Source organism: Anolis sagrei, chromosome 3 (assembly GCF_037176765.1).
Source record: "Anolis sagrei isolate rAnoSag1 chromosome 3, rAnoSag1.mat, whole genome shotgun sequence".
NCBI classification, from domain to species: domain Eukaryota; kingdom Metazoa; phylum Chordata; class Lepidosauria; order Squamata; family Dactyloidae; genus Anolis; species Anolis sagrei.
Window position 1 is genome coordinate 145,368,497 of NC_090023.1, and position 17,835 is coordinate 145,386,331.

The 17,835-nt window shown below is 40.9% G+C and overlaps 1 protein-coding gene across 1 annotated transcript; it reads right to left on the reverse strand.

The window, feature by feature from the left end:
- Nucleotides 1–302: 302 nt before the first annotated feature.
- On the reverse strand, nt 303–17,124 carry FAM216B (family with sequence similarity 216 member B). Its single transcript, XM_060767074.2, has 7 exons — nt 17,109–17,124; nt 16,985–17,017; nt 14,327–14,402; nt 9,875–9,913; nt 7,835–7,946; nt 4,631–4,751; nt 303–593 (listed from the first exon to the last, which is right to left on the reverse strand). The coding sequence occupies exons 1-7, from the start codon at nt 17,122–17,124 to the stop codon at nt 457–459; spliced, it is 534 nt and encodes a 177-aa protein (XP_060623057.2). The 3' UTR covers nt 303–456.
- Nucleotides 17,125–17,835: the final 711 nt, after the last annotated feature.

Sequence of the window (17,835 nt, forward strand, 5' to 3'; positions counted from 1 at the left end):
AATGTTCAAATTACTACACTATTCTGGCTCACATGACACCCCCTTCCCCCCCCCCCACGAAATATATCAGACTTTCACTATGTATGGCAAATTCTATAAAACTTCAAATACCTGGGTCCACATAAGGCATATACAATGATGGAGATTCTGAGCCCTTTTCAAAAGAAAGAAAGAAAGAAAGAAAGAAAGAAGGTAGGAAGGAAAGAAAGAAAGAAAGAAAGAAAGAAAGAAAGAAAAGGAAGGAGGAAAGGAAGGAAGGAAGATTAATTTTAAACAAAATAAGAGAAGAGCCATCCATCCTCTTTTGTAGGCTTATGACATGGCATCTGGATGTGTTAGTTCTTGTAGAGGGCAGAGATGGGAAAAGGTTAAATATCCAGTTCTCACAGATGAGGAAAGGTTATTATCTCTTCTCTCTTTTTCTCTTTATCACTGTTGGATTGCTTTGATTCATATTTAATTAAAGGACCCCAGCTGAGTCTTCCTGCTGTCTGCCTTCCCAGGAGGTGCTGTCGGCAGCCTTGACCCTCGGCAGGACTTCGAATCTTTCAGGTAGGAGGCATAATATTCGACTTGCTGCTTTGTGATGAGCCCTTGAACAGCATTTTAAAAGGGGTCAAGAATTGGTAAACGGGAACACAAACACATAAATACACTGGAGGAGCAGGGAGGGGGGCGAGATGGAAGTGTTATTCTAATAGCCAGCTCCGATTCTGAACTGGAAAGAAAAAAGTGCTCAGGACAGCTGAACGGCTGATATAGTGTCATCACATTAGTCAGCATGTGCAGAAGGAGGCCATAAAAGCTGATGGAATGAAAAGGGCTCCCTGCCATGCCTGGACCACAGAGTCAGAAAATAACCACGGTAATTGCAAGAGGAGTTTGTGAGCCTTCAGCTGGAAGTTGTTGTCCTGTGGTGATGTGACATGCTTTTCAATGATTGCCGGAGTGAAAGATGAGGGAGACCTACTTTGTACGGTCTTCATTTGGAGATGAACACTCCTCTCTATGCGCCTCTGTTTTCTTGCTCTGCAGTTTACACAAGCAGCCATCCTGACATGGTATTAAAAATAGTCAAGTGCCCAAGGAAGAGGGTGGTCTGTTTTTTAAACTGCTAGGAAAATAAGTCACCTCTTTTGGGTCAGCTCATCATATTTTGCTGCCTCGGACCACTGGCAAACACTGTGCCCCAACCAAATCAAAGTGTGTTATACCACAAAACAGCCTATAAGTCCGACAGACATCAGGAATATAAAGCAGGTAACTCACATAAGGATTTCTGCCAATCCTTTGCAGTAAACATACGATGACATAACTAACAATGTACAGCTCTTATTGACACACAAAAATCTGCCTCCTCCCTCCACCTCAAGGGAAGGGCAGCTGTATCCTTTGCTGTTATATCTTTGGGATTGGCCTCATTTTAGCCACCTGGAGTCCTTTTGGGGAGATGGTGGTGGGGTATAAATAAAGATTATTATTATTATTATTATTATTATTATTATTAAAAAGGTCACTTCATGCAACAATGCAGAATTAGTTCTTGGAAACAGAAAAAGGTAAATCTAGTGCAGAGTTTTTATCCTGTAAGACAACCAACCTTACTTTGAAAGGTACCTCTAATTTAATTAATAGAGTCTATCAGGGGAAAAAAAGATAATTATCATTTCCCCAAATAATTTTCCATGCAATCACTTTTCTCAGTAAATCGCTTCTTTTTTGCTCATGCATTTTGATTCCTTCTTATTCCTCCTTTTTATTATTCAGTCAAGGAGAAAAACAAGATATTCTGGGTCACAGACATGGTTTGTGTTGAGGCCAATCTCTATAAAGGGCTATATTTCACCAGGCAGCACACATGCTTTGCATGAAGATGGTCGCAGACTGAATCCTTGGCCTTCTGAAGAAAAATTAGGACAGAGTCCTGCATAAAAACCCAGAAACAGCCGCTGTGAATTAAGGTAGATGATTGTGAGTGTGTGGGAGCCACGGTCTGGCTGAGGAAAAGCTGCTTCCTATTTTTCTTGGCCTTTAACTTAAGCAAAACAGGAAAAAAATAAACCGAATAACTCATTCATATAACAGAGGAGGGGGGATGAGGGAATATGATTAGTGGCTTGCCTAAGGCTATCCTTGAGATCAGTGACTTGGCTAAGGCTTCAATAAGACTTTTAAACCCAACCATTTGTCTCCATAGACATCACACCGCAAAAGGAATTGCCTCTGGAGTCCTATGCCTGTTTTTTCCCATACAGAGCTGCTGTAGGAAGTAAACACACAGGTATGCTTAGTTCAATATTATTTTTACCAGTCTTCAACTACCCAAAAATTGTCCAGATATGTTCCCATCCAGACTGGTCCTTTGTCTCGTAAGAAGGAGTTGCTGGGGACACTTTGCCAACACAGTGTCCCCAGGGTTGCAAACAGCAACCTTTCTCTGCCCTGTCTAGAAATGCCACAGTTTAAACCTGATACCTTTTGCATAGTTTTACCATGGAGCTAAAGCACAGGTTTACTTATAAAATCCCTGAAAGAAGCAAACTTGTTCTGGAGTGTTATACTTATCAAAGTATTTGCTTAATTCCAATCTATTTCAAGGTATATCCAGCACTAGATGTAGCCGTGGACAAGCTAGGCAGTGGCCTTGTGTATAGAGAGCTAAAGCACAGATTTTCTTTAAAAAGAGGGGTGCCAATTGAATAGGGTGAATTGGTTTTGTTGACTGTATTGACTGTTTTTTGTTTGCTGTATGGTAATTTACACTGGTCTAACCCTCAGTTGTGCCAGCACCTTTCAATTTTTGGGTGTTTCACAAGGAGGTATCCAGTTTCTTCTTGTGCAAGTGCAGCCAAAGGCTAGTGATTACAACTGCCTATCTCCCTGCATCAATAGCTGGTTATAGGGCCATGCCAATGGGCTGCCTAGCTCCCCTTGGACACAGTAGCAGCAGCAGCTTTCAGTCCTGCATACAGCAACAGCCTCTGCCCTTGATTCTTCTTTATGGTGTGTACAAAAGTTACCCAATCAGCATGTGAGCACACAATGACAGTCAGGAGTATTGTGCTCCAAAACTCTGTCTGTCTGAATTCGGAAGTCCCAGAGTAGTTTGACGTGTTCATTCTCTGTAACTTTTTCCGGCTTGTGATCCCACCAGTTCTTTGTCGCAGGCAGATGGTATTTGTGGCACAAATTCCAAGGAATCATCTGAGCAATGGTGTTATGCCTCTGCTTGTAGTCTGTCTGCGCAATCTTCTTGCAGCAGCTGAGGATATGATCTATTGTTTCATCTGCTTCCTATCTACATTTGGGATCTGTGATAGACTTTTCTATTCTGGTTTTGATGGCATTGGTTATTACTATTATTATTATTATTATTATTATTATTATTATTATCAATTAGAGAGGGCCTTCTAGGTGCCATTCCCAGAGTGAGGGCAGGGGGCATATTTTGAACTCATTCTGACTCGAAAATAATGTTTTCCCCTTCAGACAGGTCTTTCTTGTGTGTGTGTCTCCTGTTAAAGGACATTCAGCTGCTTTCGTGCTCGTTCAGCTGCTTTCATGCAGCTCCATCTTTCATTGCCATATTCTTAAATAATTCGTTTGCATGTTATTTGTAATTAAGATTTTGTTTTTGCTTCTGTATGTTAACACTGCAAGCTGCCTTGCAGCGCATATTGGGTGGGCAGGGGTTGTGTGTTTTAAATCAATAACATTTGGGAATACCACAAAACCGAAGCACCAAAGGCACTGCTCACATGTGGTGCTCTTCATATTCTTCCAGAATATTTCATAGAATCATAGAATCATAGAATCAAAGAGTTGGAAGAGACCTCATGGGCCATCCAGTCCAACCCCCTGCTAAGAAGCAGGAATATTGCATTCAAATCACCCCTGACAGATGGCCATCCAGCCTCTGCTTAAAAGCTTCCAAAGAAGGAGCCTCCACCACACTCCGGGGCAGAGAGTTCCACTGCTGAACGGCTCTCACAGTCAGGAAGTTCTTCCTAATGTTCAGATGGAATCTCCTCTCTTGTAGTTTGAAGCCATTTTTCCACGTCCTAGTCTCCAAGGAAGCAGAAAACAAGCTTGCTCCCTCCTCCCTGTGGCTTCCTCCCCATTTCTTCCTTACTGGTTCTCATACTATAGGTTCATGTTCCAAATTTTAATGTCTAGAGATCAGCTGTATGTGGAGGAAAGCCCCGGTGTTTCCATATTTTTAGGAGAAATATGATGAGTGTTTTTTTTTTCTTTTAAAAGCAGCTGTGAAAATGAAACATTGTTCGTAAATCATTTATCTTGCAGCTGTCTGTGTGCGTGTTTGTATCATTTCTGTGGACAGGATCTAAAGATAAACTGCACAGTGGATGGATGTAGCATAAATAACAGCAGACCCACATCATTTCCCTGCCTGTTGTTCTCATTGCCCCTGCTGAGACTGGCAAAGCTTCTTGGCTGAAGGCTGTGTGAACTCTGTCTATAAACCACCCTGTGCTCTGGCTGTGTGTCTGATGTACCTTCATGGCCCATAAACCGCGCCTCATAATCCCCTCAAGTCCCTGGCTTTTCTCCATTGCTCTCCAATTTCTCCAGGCTGCTGATGCAAGAAGCTGCATTGGCTGACACTCACCCAGCACGTTCTGGCGCTGGAGATTGATCGCATACCGATGGTACAACATTTCCCTCGGTGCCTTGCTGTCATATATTCTCATAATGCTGTAAAAGTAGCCTCTCTGTCCTCTCTTCAAATCCTGTTAGAACAAAGCCCGAATCAGTTATAGATAGCAAAGAGATGAAAAACCCCAAAACGGCCACCCATGCAGCAAAACAACACAAAAGGAAAATGTTTGAATTTGGGGTCAGGTTAAACATTCTTTGTTCCCCTTTTCATCACTGAAAAAGGTAAATACATATGCAAACATAAACAAATGTATCTGCCTTCAGTTTGGATGAAGCTGATGGAAAAAAGATGTTTTCCCCCATCAGTTCCTTCCTAAAAATGGTTCTTCCACTGGAAAAGCTCATTCAGCAGAGAGACTGGCAAGAGCAATGGTCTAAGAAACTCTTGCAGATTAACAATCCTCCCCAGTTTCCATTTGCTTACCTAGGGGCCCTTCTAGATAGGCCCTATATCCCAGGATCTGATCACAGGTTTTCTGATTTAAAATGGATTATATGAGTCCACACTGCCAGATAATCTGGGATAAACATAAAACCTGGGATTATATCCTGGGATATAGGGTGTGTCTGGAAGGGCCGTAGGAGACTTGCATACCTTTCAGCTGCATCTCAATAGCATCAGATTCTTAGGGAGCCATTGGGGCTGAGGACTGGCATTCCATTGACAAAGTGTTTAAAACTGCACAGTACCCCAAGAGCTTTGACTGGTAACCAGGAAATAAATCCTCAAATTAAAATAAATAAAATAAGCCAGGCATCGTTTCCAGGTTTTTTGATTATTCAACTGATAAAATGATTATGATGACAATGATAATAGTTTATTTGCCAAGAAGATGGTTGGTAAGTTTCCCCACAGCTTGAAAGTCCATCTGATAATACACCTTTTATAAGAGAGTGTTAAGGTTTGTTCTTTAGCAGTGGTTCTCAGCCTGTGGGTCCCCAGATGTTTTGACTTTTAACTCCCAGAAATCCTAACAGTTGGTAAACTGGCTGGAATTTCTGGGAGTTGTTGACCAAAACGCCTGGGGACCTACAGATTGAGAACCAGTATTCTATAGGATATTTAGGCAACCCTATTTTGGGGTCTTTTTTTTTGCTAGATTTCTGCTATTGCCATTTTCACAGGCGAGAGAGTTGACTTTCCCAAGGTCACCCAGTAGGTTTCCATGGCTAAATGCTGATTCAAATTCTGGTCTCCCAGAGTTCTAGTCCAACACCCAGGGTAGACTCATATAATAAAGTTCAAATTCAAAGCATATAATCTGGATTCAGAAACTGGATTATATGGCAATGTGTATCCAGTCACAGTGGCCTAGTTCAACACTCAAACTACTGCACATGCTACCTTAAAAACAGCTCCAGGATCTCTGCCACTGATACCTGCAGTCCAAACTATTGTTTAATTCAGTGCTTTAATTCAAACTAGCTTATGGGTGAACCAGCAGGTACTTTTTCCAATGTACACTAAATCAGTTCCATGTTTTTGCCCATTGGCTGGAATTATTTTTTCCACTTTCTGGAAATTCACCTGGGATAACAACCAGTGGTTTGTGGGGTGGTACTCATCCATGGATCACCATTACAGGTAATGTTGATATAATTTATTTACTGTATTTGTATACCACCCTTCTCAGCCCCCAGGCAATTCAGGGCAGTTTACAATGGCAATGATTCAATGCTCAAAAACACCATAAAACATTTTAAAAGATTAACACATAATATAATACCATAACAAGAATATTAAAAAATAGATCGTTTGAGTCTCTTAATAATAAACATTGTCCCACCTCATCATCCAATTCCTATGTCTTTTACCTTGCAATTTCAAGTGCTTGCTCAAACAACCAAGTCTTGACTCTTTTCTGAAAGGTTAAGAGGGAGGGGGCCGATCTAATGTCCCCAGGAAGGGTGTTCCATACCCGAGGGGCCACCACTGAGAAGGCCCTGTCTTGTCCCCACCAAACGTGTTTGTGGCACAGGCGGGATTTTATTTACTGCACTTATATACTGCAATTCTCAGCCCAAGGGTGACTCATTGCGGTGTACAACATGGAAAAACAAGAGCAATTTACAAAACATAGTGTAAAATAATCCACAATTCATCATTATCAGAAAAACATCTTATCAAAACATCAACATTACTACAAAAGCAATTCCGAATCATCTCATCGTCAAACCCACAATCCGATATCATTTCCGTTGTTCCATTCCTATGGTCAAATTACCAGTCATTGCACTTCTTGATCAAATGCCTTCTTAAACAGCCAGGTCTTTAACTTCCTGCGGAATATCAACAGGAGGGGGCTAGCCTGATGTCAACGGGAAGGGTGTTCCACAGCCGAGGAGCCACCACCGAGAAGGCCCTATCTCTCGTCCCCACCAGCCATGCCTGTGACGCAGGCGGGATTGAGAGCAGGGCCTCTCCAGATGATCTTAAAGTCCTAGCAGGTTCATAAGGGAAGATGCATTCAGATAGGCAAGTTGGGCCAGAACCGTTTAGGGCTTTATAGGGTAAAGCCAGCATTTAGAATTGTGTCCGGTAGCAGACTGGCAGCCAGTGGAGCTGGTACAACAGAGGAGTTGTATGCTCCCTGAGTGTCGCTCCTGTTATTAATCTGGCTGCTGTCCGTTGGACCATTTGAAGCTTCCAGACAGTCTTCAAAGGCAGCCCCACATAGAGCGTGTTGCAGTAGTCTATATGGGATGTAACCAGAGCATGGACTACCATGGCCAAGTCAGACTTCCCACAGTATGGACACCACTGGCACACAAGTTTTTCTTATGCAAATGCTCCCCTGGTCACCACCAAAACCTGGGGATCCAGGCTCAGCGATGAATCCAGGATCACTCCCCCTGCATCTTCAGGGGGAGTGTAACCCTGTCCAACACAGGCTGTAACCCTATGCGCTGTTAACTAACTGATAACTCCAAGGTTTCAAGGAGAAGCCTTTCCTGATGCTGCCTGAAGATATCAGGCACTGAACATGGGATCTTTGGCTCTAGCCTTGAGAAGCAGCCCAGAGGAGAGAATGAGGAGGGGGAGAGCCACATCTATCACAATGAACTCATTAGGGGAAAGGCAGAATATAAATCTATCAAATTGCAGAATGCTGAGATTGCCACCAGCGATAAAGAATGCAGCTCACAGAAATACCTTCATTAAGGGGGAGTCCTGAGCAGATGAAGGGACATGTATGCAAAGAAGTTTAGGAGTATAGCAAGTGCTTCCATTTCGTTTGTAGTATTCTCCCATCCTTGTCCTGTTTCTGAAATGCAGAAAGCAAACCAACGGTGATGGTAAAATAAAAGCAAAACAACGTTGTGAAAAATAATAATGTTTAATTCCTTGAAAACAGTTATGCAATTGCAATGAAACTTCGTATTTCTTTTTAGCTGAGTCTGCCCAAGACATTTTGCTATCTGAAACAGAGTAGCTGCACACACACCTACCCGAGTCAAGATACATATTACTCAAAACTTGTCAAGTTATTTTACCACATGAGGCAGAAAATCCAATAAACAGATCTTCCTATCCCTGGTACTAAAAATGTGACAACAATAAATTAAACAACTAACCATTTGCAGACCCCATGTGGCTATACATCATAAACAACCGTACCTCTGGACAGATAATTGGATCTACAGAGAGGGATTATGGTTATAACCAGTTAAATGGGCTTATATGTTAGGTGGGTACGGTAAAGGCACAAATTGCCTTCCGTTTGAAAAAGTAGCTGCTTGTTCTGTACTTTTCTTAACAACTCATCATGAGATTAATATTTTAGAAGATATTTGTTCACTTTTCTCCACTGTTGCTCTGACAATGTTAGGGTGGTGTAGAAGGTGCTCTCTCTTCTCAGTTTGACTTTTATGGCAGCTCTATCTGGCAGGTTGGCTAAGAGCCAAGGAGATGTGGTACTGAACAAAGCTTCACAAAGCCTTTTGCCCAAAAACAATCAGCCCTCCTCCTTCACTGGGGTTAGTACATGGACCATACAAGAAATAGTTTCTTGCTGCTAATTCCAAACCTTTCACACAAACTGCAGCAGGTTAGCCATGGATAATAGGGTGCATCTATACTATAAAATGAATGCAGTTTGACAGCACTTTAACTGTTATAGCTCTGTTATTGGGAAATTGGACTCCTCTCCTAAAAGATGAACTCAACACAAGCTGCATGAATTCTTATTTTTATACAACTTCGCACTTCTGAGAAAGCGGCTTCCCTCCATGCCACCCTTTGCCCTACTTTCATTGATGCTGCCATGGAAGGCTGGCTGATTTCACACCACAAAGACATTAACATATCCCCCTATGAATGAATGGATCCCCTCAGGAAAAGTCTCCACAGGAAATGCTCTCAACCCTCCCTTTCCCCCACATGTTATTATCCCTGTATATTTAAAAAGACATTTAAAATGGGCTTTTTCTCTGCTCCTGAATCTGTCTGTGTACGTTCTTGAGATTTATTCATAAACCCTGTACAATGTCATTCATAATTCTTGCATGGTGATGTGTTCATTGATGAAAGTATAACTGTGTATGCTGTGTAGGGAGAGATGCACTTATACAGTTCAGCGTGCAACTCCCAAAAAACCTGTTACATAATATAATATGGCCAGTTTGTGTACCGGTGGCTCTTCTGGCTTCCTACTCATTGTAAAGCTCATCATGTAGGGTTTTTCCAGCTTATTGATAAGATCCTGGGGATGGGTGCACAGTTACCAGTGTATAATTTCCATTGAACCTAATTGACCACAGTGTTCACAGGACTCTTTCTTTGTGTAAACTGAACTAAATAATGAATTCTATCATGTACTGTTTTCCATACTGCCACACGACATTCCTGAGGTCTGCACCTCCCTCGGGGGCAGACATTTAAATGGACCCATATTTCAAAACAATGAATAATGGCTTTTTGAGTTTTCCAGCACCAGGAGAACCAATCAGTGGATTGTCTTATGGAGCCAACAGCCAGTGGCATCCCAAATCATAGCTGGACATGCTTTCAGTCAATCAGAGACTGCCATGGGTGCTCTGAATAGCTGTCAAAGTGTTTAAATATGTTGTGTATTTTGCATTGGGTTATGTCAGATCTTTGAAAGTGCAGACTCTATTCCGACATCCTTTCTGGCTGAAAAGAATAAACCTCTGTTCTTGTTGCCTTCAAACCTGGTTTGCATTTTATTCTTACCTTTGGAGTAGTGAAGCACACCAGGCTCCGAATCCCAACCTGTGGTTTGAGAGGATATTGAAATCAGCTCAATGTTACAGAATCATGAGAGTTGTGGTTTTATAAGGTCTTTAGCTTGTTTTGTAAAATACTGTTTGTATCTTACCAAAATACAACTTACATTATTCATATAGCATTTAAGGTGCATCTACACTGTAGAATTAAGGCCGTTTGAAACCACATTAAGTGCTATAGCTCTATGCTATGGAATCTTAGGAGTTGTAATTTGCTGAGGCACCAGCATTCTTTTGCAGAGAACACATTGCATTGAGCCATGGCAGTTAAAGCCATGTCAAATTGCATTAATTCTACACTGTATATGCATCTGAGCCATACGGTTAAAGTGTAGTCAAATGGCATTAATTTTGTAATGAAGATTCACCCTAACAATAATAATAATAATAATAATAATAATAATACTTTATTCATACCCCGCCACTATCTCCCCAAATGAGACTCGGGCGGCGTACAGGAGGCCAAGCCCAGCAGTACAATACAATAAAATAAAACCAAGACAGCATCATGATAATAACAATAAGACATAAGAATACAATAAAAACAATACAAAACTAATGCAATACAAAATCAATCCCAAGGGCGGACCACCTGTACAAATTAAAAAGATAAAAAACTCAGGATGCAATAAGGATGAAAAAGAAATGTTTGTATGGGAAAAGCTCATAGAACGGAATAGTGGAGACAGGCTTTCAGACAGGCAGGGAGAAGGACAATATGAGGACAACCCTTGTGGGAGAGCAACAAAAGGAAATATCAGATCCTTTTCCAAAGACACAACAGAAGAGCCAAGTTTTGAGATCCTTCTTGAAGGCTACTAAGGTGGGGCCTTGCCTAATCTCCCCAGGCAATGAGTTCCAGAGTTGAGGAGCCACAGAGGAGAAAGCTCTCTCCCTTGTTCCTGCAAGTCAAGCCTGTGATAAAGGAAGGGGTGAAAGGAGGGCCTCCTCCGAAGATAAAAGAGATCGGGCGGGTTTGTGGAAGAAGAGAAGGTCATGAAGGTAGGTGGGTCCCAAACCTTAGTTTGCCTAGCTGAAATGGGAGTGAACTGGATTCAAATCATGGGCCCCACTGTCATACACTGCAGTTTCAGAATGCAGTTCAACTGCATTGAACTGAATTATTTGAGTCAACATTGCCATATAGTGCATTACATGGCAGTGTAGATGAGGCCTTTGTGTAGTCTCTTTTACATTGTAATCTGCTATACAGGTGGCTATGAGAATGAAACATAGCTGAGGCCCAACAACATATTGGGGGAAAGGCAGGAAAAGAATAATTATCAAGTAATACAGTACTATCATCAAGCAACTGAACTATACATTTTCCATCTAGGTAATTGCCCAGGATTCCCATTTATTTCTAGCCAAAACAATACTGGAAATGTCACTACATTTTTCAAAGACTGCTTGCTGAGTTCAGCGCTATGCAAACACTGCTAAACAAACTCTGATACAACATCTATAATAATTGACGCAAATATATATTTGTGGGCCAAAAACATTCAATAACAAAAATTTGTCACTTCTTCTACATAGTTGGAATGTGAAAGAGTCAATATAAAATAAAATTCCTCAATCACTGACTCACCTGTGGAAAGTAGCAGCACTCTTTCTTCACAAGATAATTATAAATATTATATTCAGCATCTCCCAAGAACCACAATACCTCCTGTTCTGTTGACAAATAACCTAGCAACAGAAAAGAAAGAGCGAGGACGAGCCTTGGATGAGTGCCTGGAGGAACTGTTGACTGGCTGTCTACTTCCAGACTGGCTTATTCATTGTGTCAAATGTTTCTTACAGGCACTGACTGGATCATTATTGGCTTGGTTTTACAAAATATGTCCTTTATTGTGGACATATTGTAGACTTAAGTGAATGCATGAACAGGAAAATAGAACTTATCAGAGAAAGAATGTTTGCCCACAAGCAGCATCTCATATCTTCCCCCAATTAAAGCCAATGTTAATTCCAATATAAATCTTCCCTGACCCAGATCCATGAGGAAGGGCAGACTGAGGATGTATCTACACCAGGGCTCCTCAAACTTTTTAAACAGGGGGCCAGGTCATAGTCCCTCAAACTGTTGGAGGGCCGGATTATTATTTGAAAAAGAACATGAATAAATTCCCATGAACATGGCACATATCTTATTTGTAGTTCAAAAACACTTAAAAACAATACAATAATTAAATGAACAATTTTAACAAATATAAACTTATTAGTTTTTCAATGGGAAGTGTGGACCTGCTTTTGGCTGATGAGATAGGATTGTTGTTGCTTTGTGCTTTCAAGTAGTTTCAGACTTAGGTTGACCCTGAGCAAGGGCTGGGTAAATGACCTTGGAGGGCCATATCTGGCCCCCAAGCCGTAGTTGAGGACCCCTGATCTACACTGTATAATTAATGCAGTTATATCCCACTTTAATTAACATGGTTCAGTGCTATGGAATCATGGGAGCTGTAGTTTGGCTGGTGAGAGAGAAGACACAGAGCTGCCCCCTCACTAAACTACAAATCCCATGATTCCATAGAATTGAGCCATGACAGTTAAAGTGGTAACCAACGGCATTAATTCTAAGGCTACATGCATTCTGAAAAATTGCCCAAACATCAGTGATCTCCAGAGCTATATTGAGATTTGAACATGGATTTCCTGTCATACCCAAAGTTTAAACTTTGCACACTAGCAATTGCAGCAAACAGTAATTTTCTCTATTTCTTCTAGCTATTTAAAGCAAGCATTTATTGGACCAACCCACAAATAAATAAAGTGTATGACATGAGAAACGTATCCAGTATTCAATCTGTCAACTACTTCCTGAAGAACATATAGAGCAAATAGAAACCATCTGATTTATGGGATCAAAAAACAGTTTCATTTGAAAATACTACATCTGTGTTTATAACTGACAATTATTGGCAAGGTGTTTTCTTTCCCTTTTTGTTATTTAACTGGTGTAACCGAGAGGTATTTGTGTAACTGATGATACGCTCTCCATATGTGCAACCAGATATGATTGTCAACATGTGGTGGTGAGAATTAGAAGACAGCAGAATACCCAGAACAGTTGTTTACCATTCTTGTACAACATAACAGCATATTCCCTTAGCTAGATGGGCATTTGTCATTCGGCAAACATCAGCCAAGACTTTCCCACCATACATTCAGCTGAAGAGCTGATGGTACATATGCAGCCTTATAGCTAAAAAATTCCTGGATAGCCCTTTCTGCTTAGGGGACATAGAGATAGAGCAGTGGTTCTCAACCTTCCTAATGCCGGATTTCTAATACAGTTCCTCATGTTGTGGTGACCCCAACCATAAAATTCTTTTCATTGCTAATTCACAACTGTAATTTTGTTACTGTTATGAATTGTAATGTAAATATCTGATATGAAGGATGTATTTTCATTCACAGGACCAAATTTGGCACAAATACTCAATACACCCAAATTTGAATACTGATGGGGTTGCAGGGGGATTGATTTTGTCATTGCAGATTTGGAGTTGCTAGGATGTATAGTTAACCTACAATCAAAGAGCATTCTGAATTCCACCAACAATGGAACTGAACCAAATTTGGCACATCGAACTCCCATGACCAACAGAAAATACTGAAAGGGTTTGGTGGGCATTGAGCTTGACTTTTGGAGTTGTAGTTTATCTACATCCAGAGAGTACTGGGTATGCAGACAATGATGGATCCAGATCAAACTTGGCACAAATACTCGATACACCACAATTTAAATACTGGTGGGGTTGGGGAGGGGGTTGATTTTGCCATTTGGGAGTTGTAATTGCTGGGATTTATAGTTCACCTAAATCCAGCCCACAGCGGTGCTCCTCCTCATGATGCTGCTGGGCCACTTTCAGTCTCACGTTGTGCACACGCTTTTTCCCTACCTTGAAGAGACGTGACCCTCTCTCCAGCCTTGCACACTCTCCCTCGTCTACGCATGCACACCACACTATCATGTGCTATCATGTGCTAAGCACGCCTGCTCTTCCTTCCCTGCTTGAAGTCTCAGAAACAGCCCTCCCCTTGGCGGAGAGGCTGTCTGAGAGTCTGGCCAAACACAATGGAGGAGGACTTTTGGTGGGAGGATTCATTGTCTGCTTCCAAAAATGAAGAGAACAGACAGAGATCTTCAGCCTTCTCTGCCAAAGGGGTTCCTAAGGCCATCAGAAATGTGTGTTTTCTGATGGTCTTTGGTGACACCCCCCCCCCCCCCCCGCGGGGTCTCAACCCCAAGGTTGAGAAATGCTGAGATAGAGCATGCAAGAGAGCAGTATATATGTTTACTGTACAGGAGCACATTGGATTTTATTAAAGCTGATTAAAAGGCCCCTGTTGATGTGAAAGGTACGTTAGAATCTGGTGACCACACAATTACCGACTTCCATTACACCGGGGGTCCTCAAACTTTTTAAACAGAGGGCCAGGTCTCAGTCCCTCAAACTGTTGAAGGGCTGGATTATAATTTGCGGGGGGAAATGAATGAATTCCTATGCACACTGTATAGTGTTTTGTAGTGCAAAAAACACTTAAAATAATACAATAATTAAATTGAAGAACAATTTTAACAAATATAAACTTATTAGTATTTGAATGGGAAGTGTGGACCTGCATTTGGCTGATGAGGCAGGATTGTTGTTGGTGTTGTGTGCTTTCAAGTCGTTTCAGACTTAGGTTGACTCTGAGTGAGGGCCGAGTAAATGACCTTGGAGGGCTGTATCCGGCCTCCGGGGCCTTAGATTGAGGACCCCTGCATTAGTCTCCAGGTACATGAAGCAATATAAATGCTTTCACTCATAGACACCCACAGATCTTCCTAATAATATTGATGAAGGAGTCTGAGCTAAGACACGTGTCCCTTGTTCCTTCCATGCTTCTTCTGTAAATGTCTGAAGAGGGCTTCACAATTCTTCTGCAAAGCAAGCTGAGTTTTCTATGATTCCTGGAAGCTAAACAGCAATTATTTGGATAGTCCTTATGTCAAGGCAAACAAACATGTTCCAAACATTTTTGTGCTTTGCAGAGAAAAACACCACACAAAAGCCATTACCATCACAAGGTTTTAATTGCACCTGATCACTTGAAATACTTTAGAATCTGTGTCATTATTGTTTTAAGATTTGGGTTCTTTAATATAGTGGGAGGCAACTTGAACACATACACACACAAATCATGTTTGTGCGAGCAATAAAGATTTCCTTCCTCCTTCTTGATAAATATTTGGCTCATCCAAAAAAAAAGTGCCAGCTTAAGCATATATTTGATCAATCAATCACTTTATTTTTTTTATCTCACCTTTTCTCCAAGCATGTGGGAAAGGTGTGATGTGATTCATGTGTGCAATGGATGCCACCCAAGAGTATTTGATGACCGTAACCAAAGTGGGTTTAGCAAAGGAGTGTAAAAAAGAAGAGATTGTGTGTGCTTAATGGAGCTTGAACTGATCACTTTTCACCATTCTTTAATATCCTGAAATGAAAGATGTTTCAGAAGGCAAGAGTAAATACAGACCTGATCTCCTTTCTCTCTCGTTTAGCAATATTTCCTACACAGGCAAACATTATATCTCTCAACTGCAGGTGGTAATTCATGTGATTTAATGTTTCTCATATAAGAAAATATGCTATATGAAGAAACCAGCATATTAGGAAGAACTCGCCTAACCTTCTCTTTAATATGGAAGTTGTCTGTGCATAAGGCCTTTTATTTCTCCTTTATGGGGAAACATTTAATTGTGTGAGTAATTAAAAAAATTACACTGTCCTATATCCTGGGATCCGATTATCTGCTTTGAACTGTTTGGATTATATGAGTCTGCACTGCCAGATAATCTGGGATAAACAGAAAATCTGGGATCATACCTTGAGATGTGGGCAGTGTGTATCCAACCTCAGTAAGCACATCCCATAACTGACTTTATTGACTGTGATGCCAAACATATACCCTCAGGATGGATCTACACTGCCATATAAAATCCAGATTATCTACTGTGTACTGAGACTGGATCTACCCTGCCCTATACAACAGTTATCTGATCTCAGATTATCTGCTTTGAGTCTACACTGCCAGAAGAAGAAAATCTGGGATCAGATGCTGGGATATAGGGCAGTGTAGATCTAGCCTGAATTATATGGCAGTGTGGACTCATATAATCAGTTCAGAGCAGATAATGTGGATTATCTGATTAACTGTATTATATGGCAGTGTAGATCCAGCTTCAGTATCAACCAAAAAGGTCTCTGGATCCATCTACAGTGCTTTATAATCCAGTTTCCGATCACAGATTATCTGCTTTGAATTGGATTACATGGCAGTGTAGACTCATATAATCCATTTCAAAGCAGATAATCTGGAATCAGATACTGGATTATATGGCAGTGTAGATCCAGCTTCAATTTAAAGATCCGTAGGTGGATAGAAGGTAGCTAAAATGGAAGGATCCTTTATGCCTCTTCACTATAAAATAATGAAACTACTTCTGTAATGGGAAAGACAGACTTGTGAAGTAGCAAGATGTCTGCTATTTTATTCCTGGGCATCATAAACTAAGAATGAAAATTTTCCTGTAAGATGCGGATCTCTGCAGGTATATTTTTAACCTGGGATAAACCTGGATTAGCAGGTTTATTCTGGTTTAAAATGCATTCACCAGGTATGCTGTTTGGATGAACCAGACTAATACGCCCTCTACACTGAGTTCTCTGCCAGTGTAGATGGCCCCTGAAGGATAGGATTTGAGAATAGCACCGCTCTCCTTTTTATGACATAAATACATAATATAAAAACTATCCAAATGACCCAAGTTACTCTGGGCTTTCATTTGGGTAAGTCCATCATATTCCTGCTCTGTGTAGCTCAGTCATTTTACATGAATGTTTGCAAAAGGTTTTAGGGATCGACAGCAAAATCAACAATGGTGTCAAAAACACCCACCCTCCTTTGTTTAAGAAGCAGAGCTTATATAAAAATGGAGACATGCTTTGTTAGGGATAGAGGAAAGCTCCAGTCACTAAAAGAAAGATCATAAAATACTAACCAAAGCTGTTGCTGCCTGTTGCCAATGTGAAAACTAAAAAGGAAACAGGAAACAAAAGGAGCTACAGAACAGGTATTTATTCAAATAGATTTTTCATTTGATGTTTTGCCTCTTTTATCCTAACTTTCCACTTCAGACATCTCAGCGATATTTGAGATTGCCCAATGCTGCTCAATTCTAGGTAAAGGGTTTCCCCTGACATTAAATGCTCATCTGCATTTCTAAGCTGAAGAGCCGGCGTTGTCCGTAGACACCTCCAAGGTCATGTGGCCAGCATGACTGCATGGAGCGTTGTTGCCTTCCAACCAGAGTGGTACCTAACTGGTACCTAATTTTTCAGAATTTAGAATATACTAGTCATTACTGAAATTCAGCAAACATATGCACACCTATTGTTCATATGCAAATTCTTGAATACCAAAGAGGGCTTTGGTACTACTATTATTAGTGCAATGTGATAGGATAAACAAGTGATGTGACATGGTATGGTCTGAAGTATAGTAGAAGTATGGTAAAGGTATAGTGTGCAAATATTCAGCAATCAGTACAAGTTTTACTCTATAATGTAAAAAAGTTTGCATGCCCAGTAAACTTCTGTGCCTTGTTTTGTTTTCAGTTAGTGCACCCATACTTTAGGATTGGCTTTCTATTATATTCAGTAGTGAATACTGAGATATGGCCACTGCTTTTTATGCCTTATTTATTATCCATCAGTGTGGGTCTGTTCTGGAATATGGTTCATAACTTGGTCTTATGAATAAGCAAATTTACTGGGAGCCAGAGGGAGGCATGCCCATATTATACCTAGTTTACGATATTCACATATAATTATATTTTAAACCCAGTTCAAA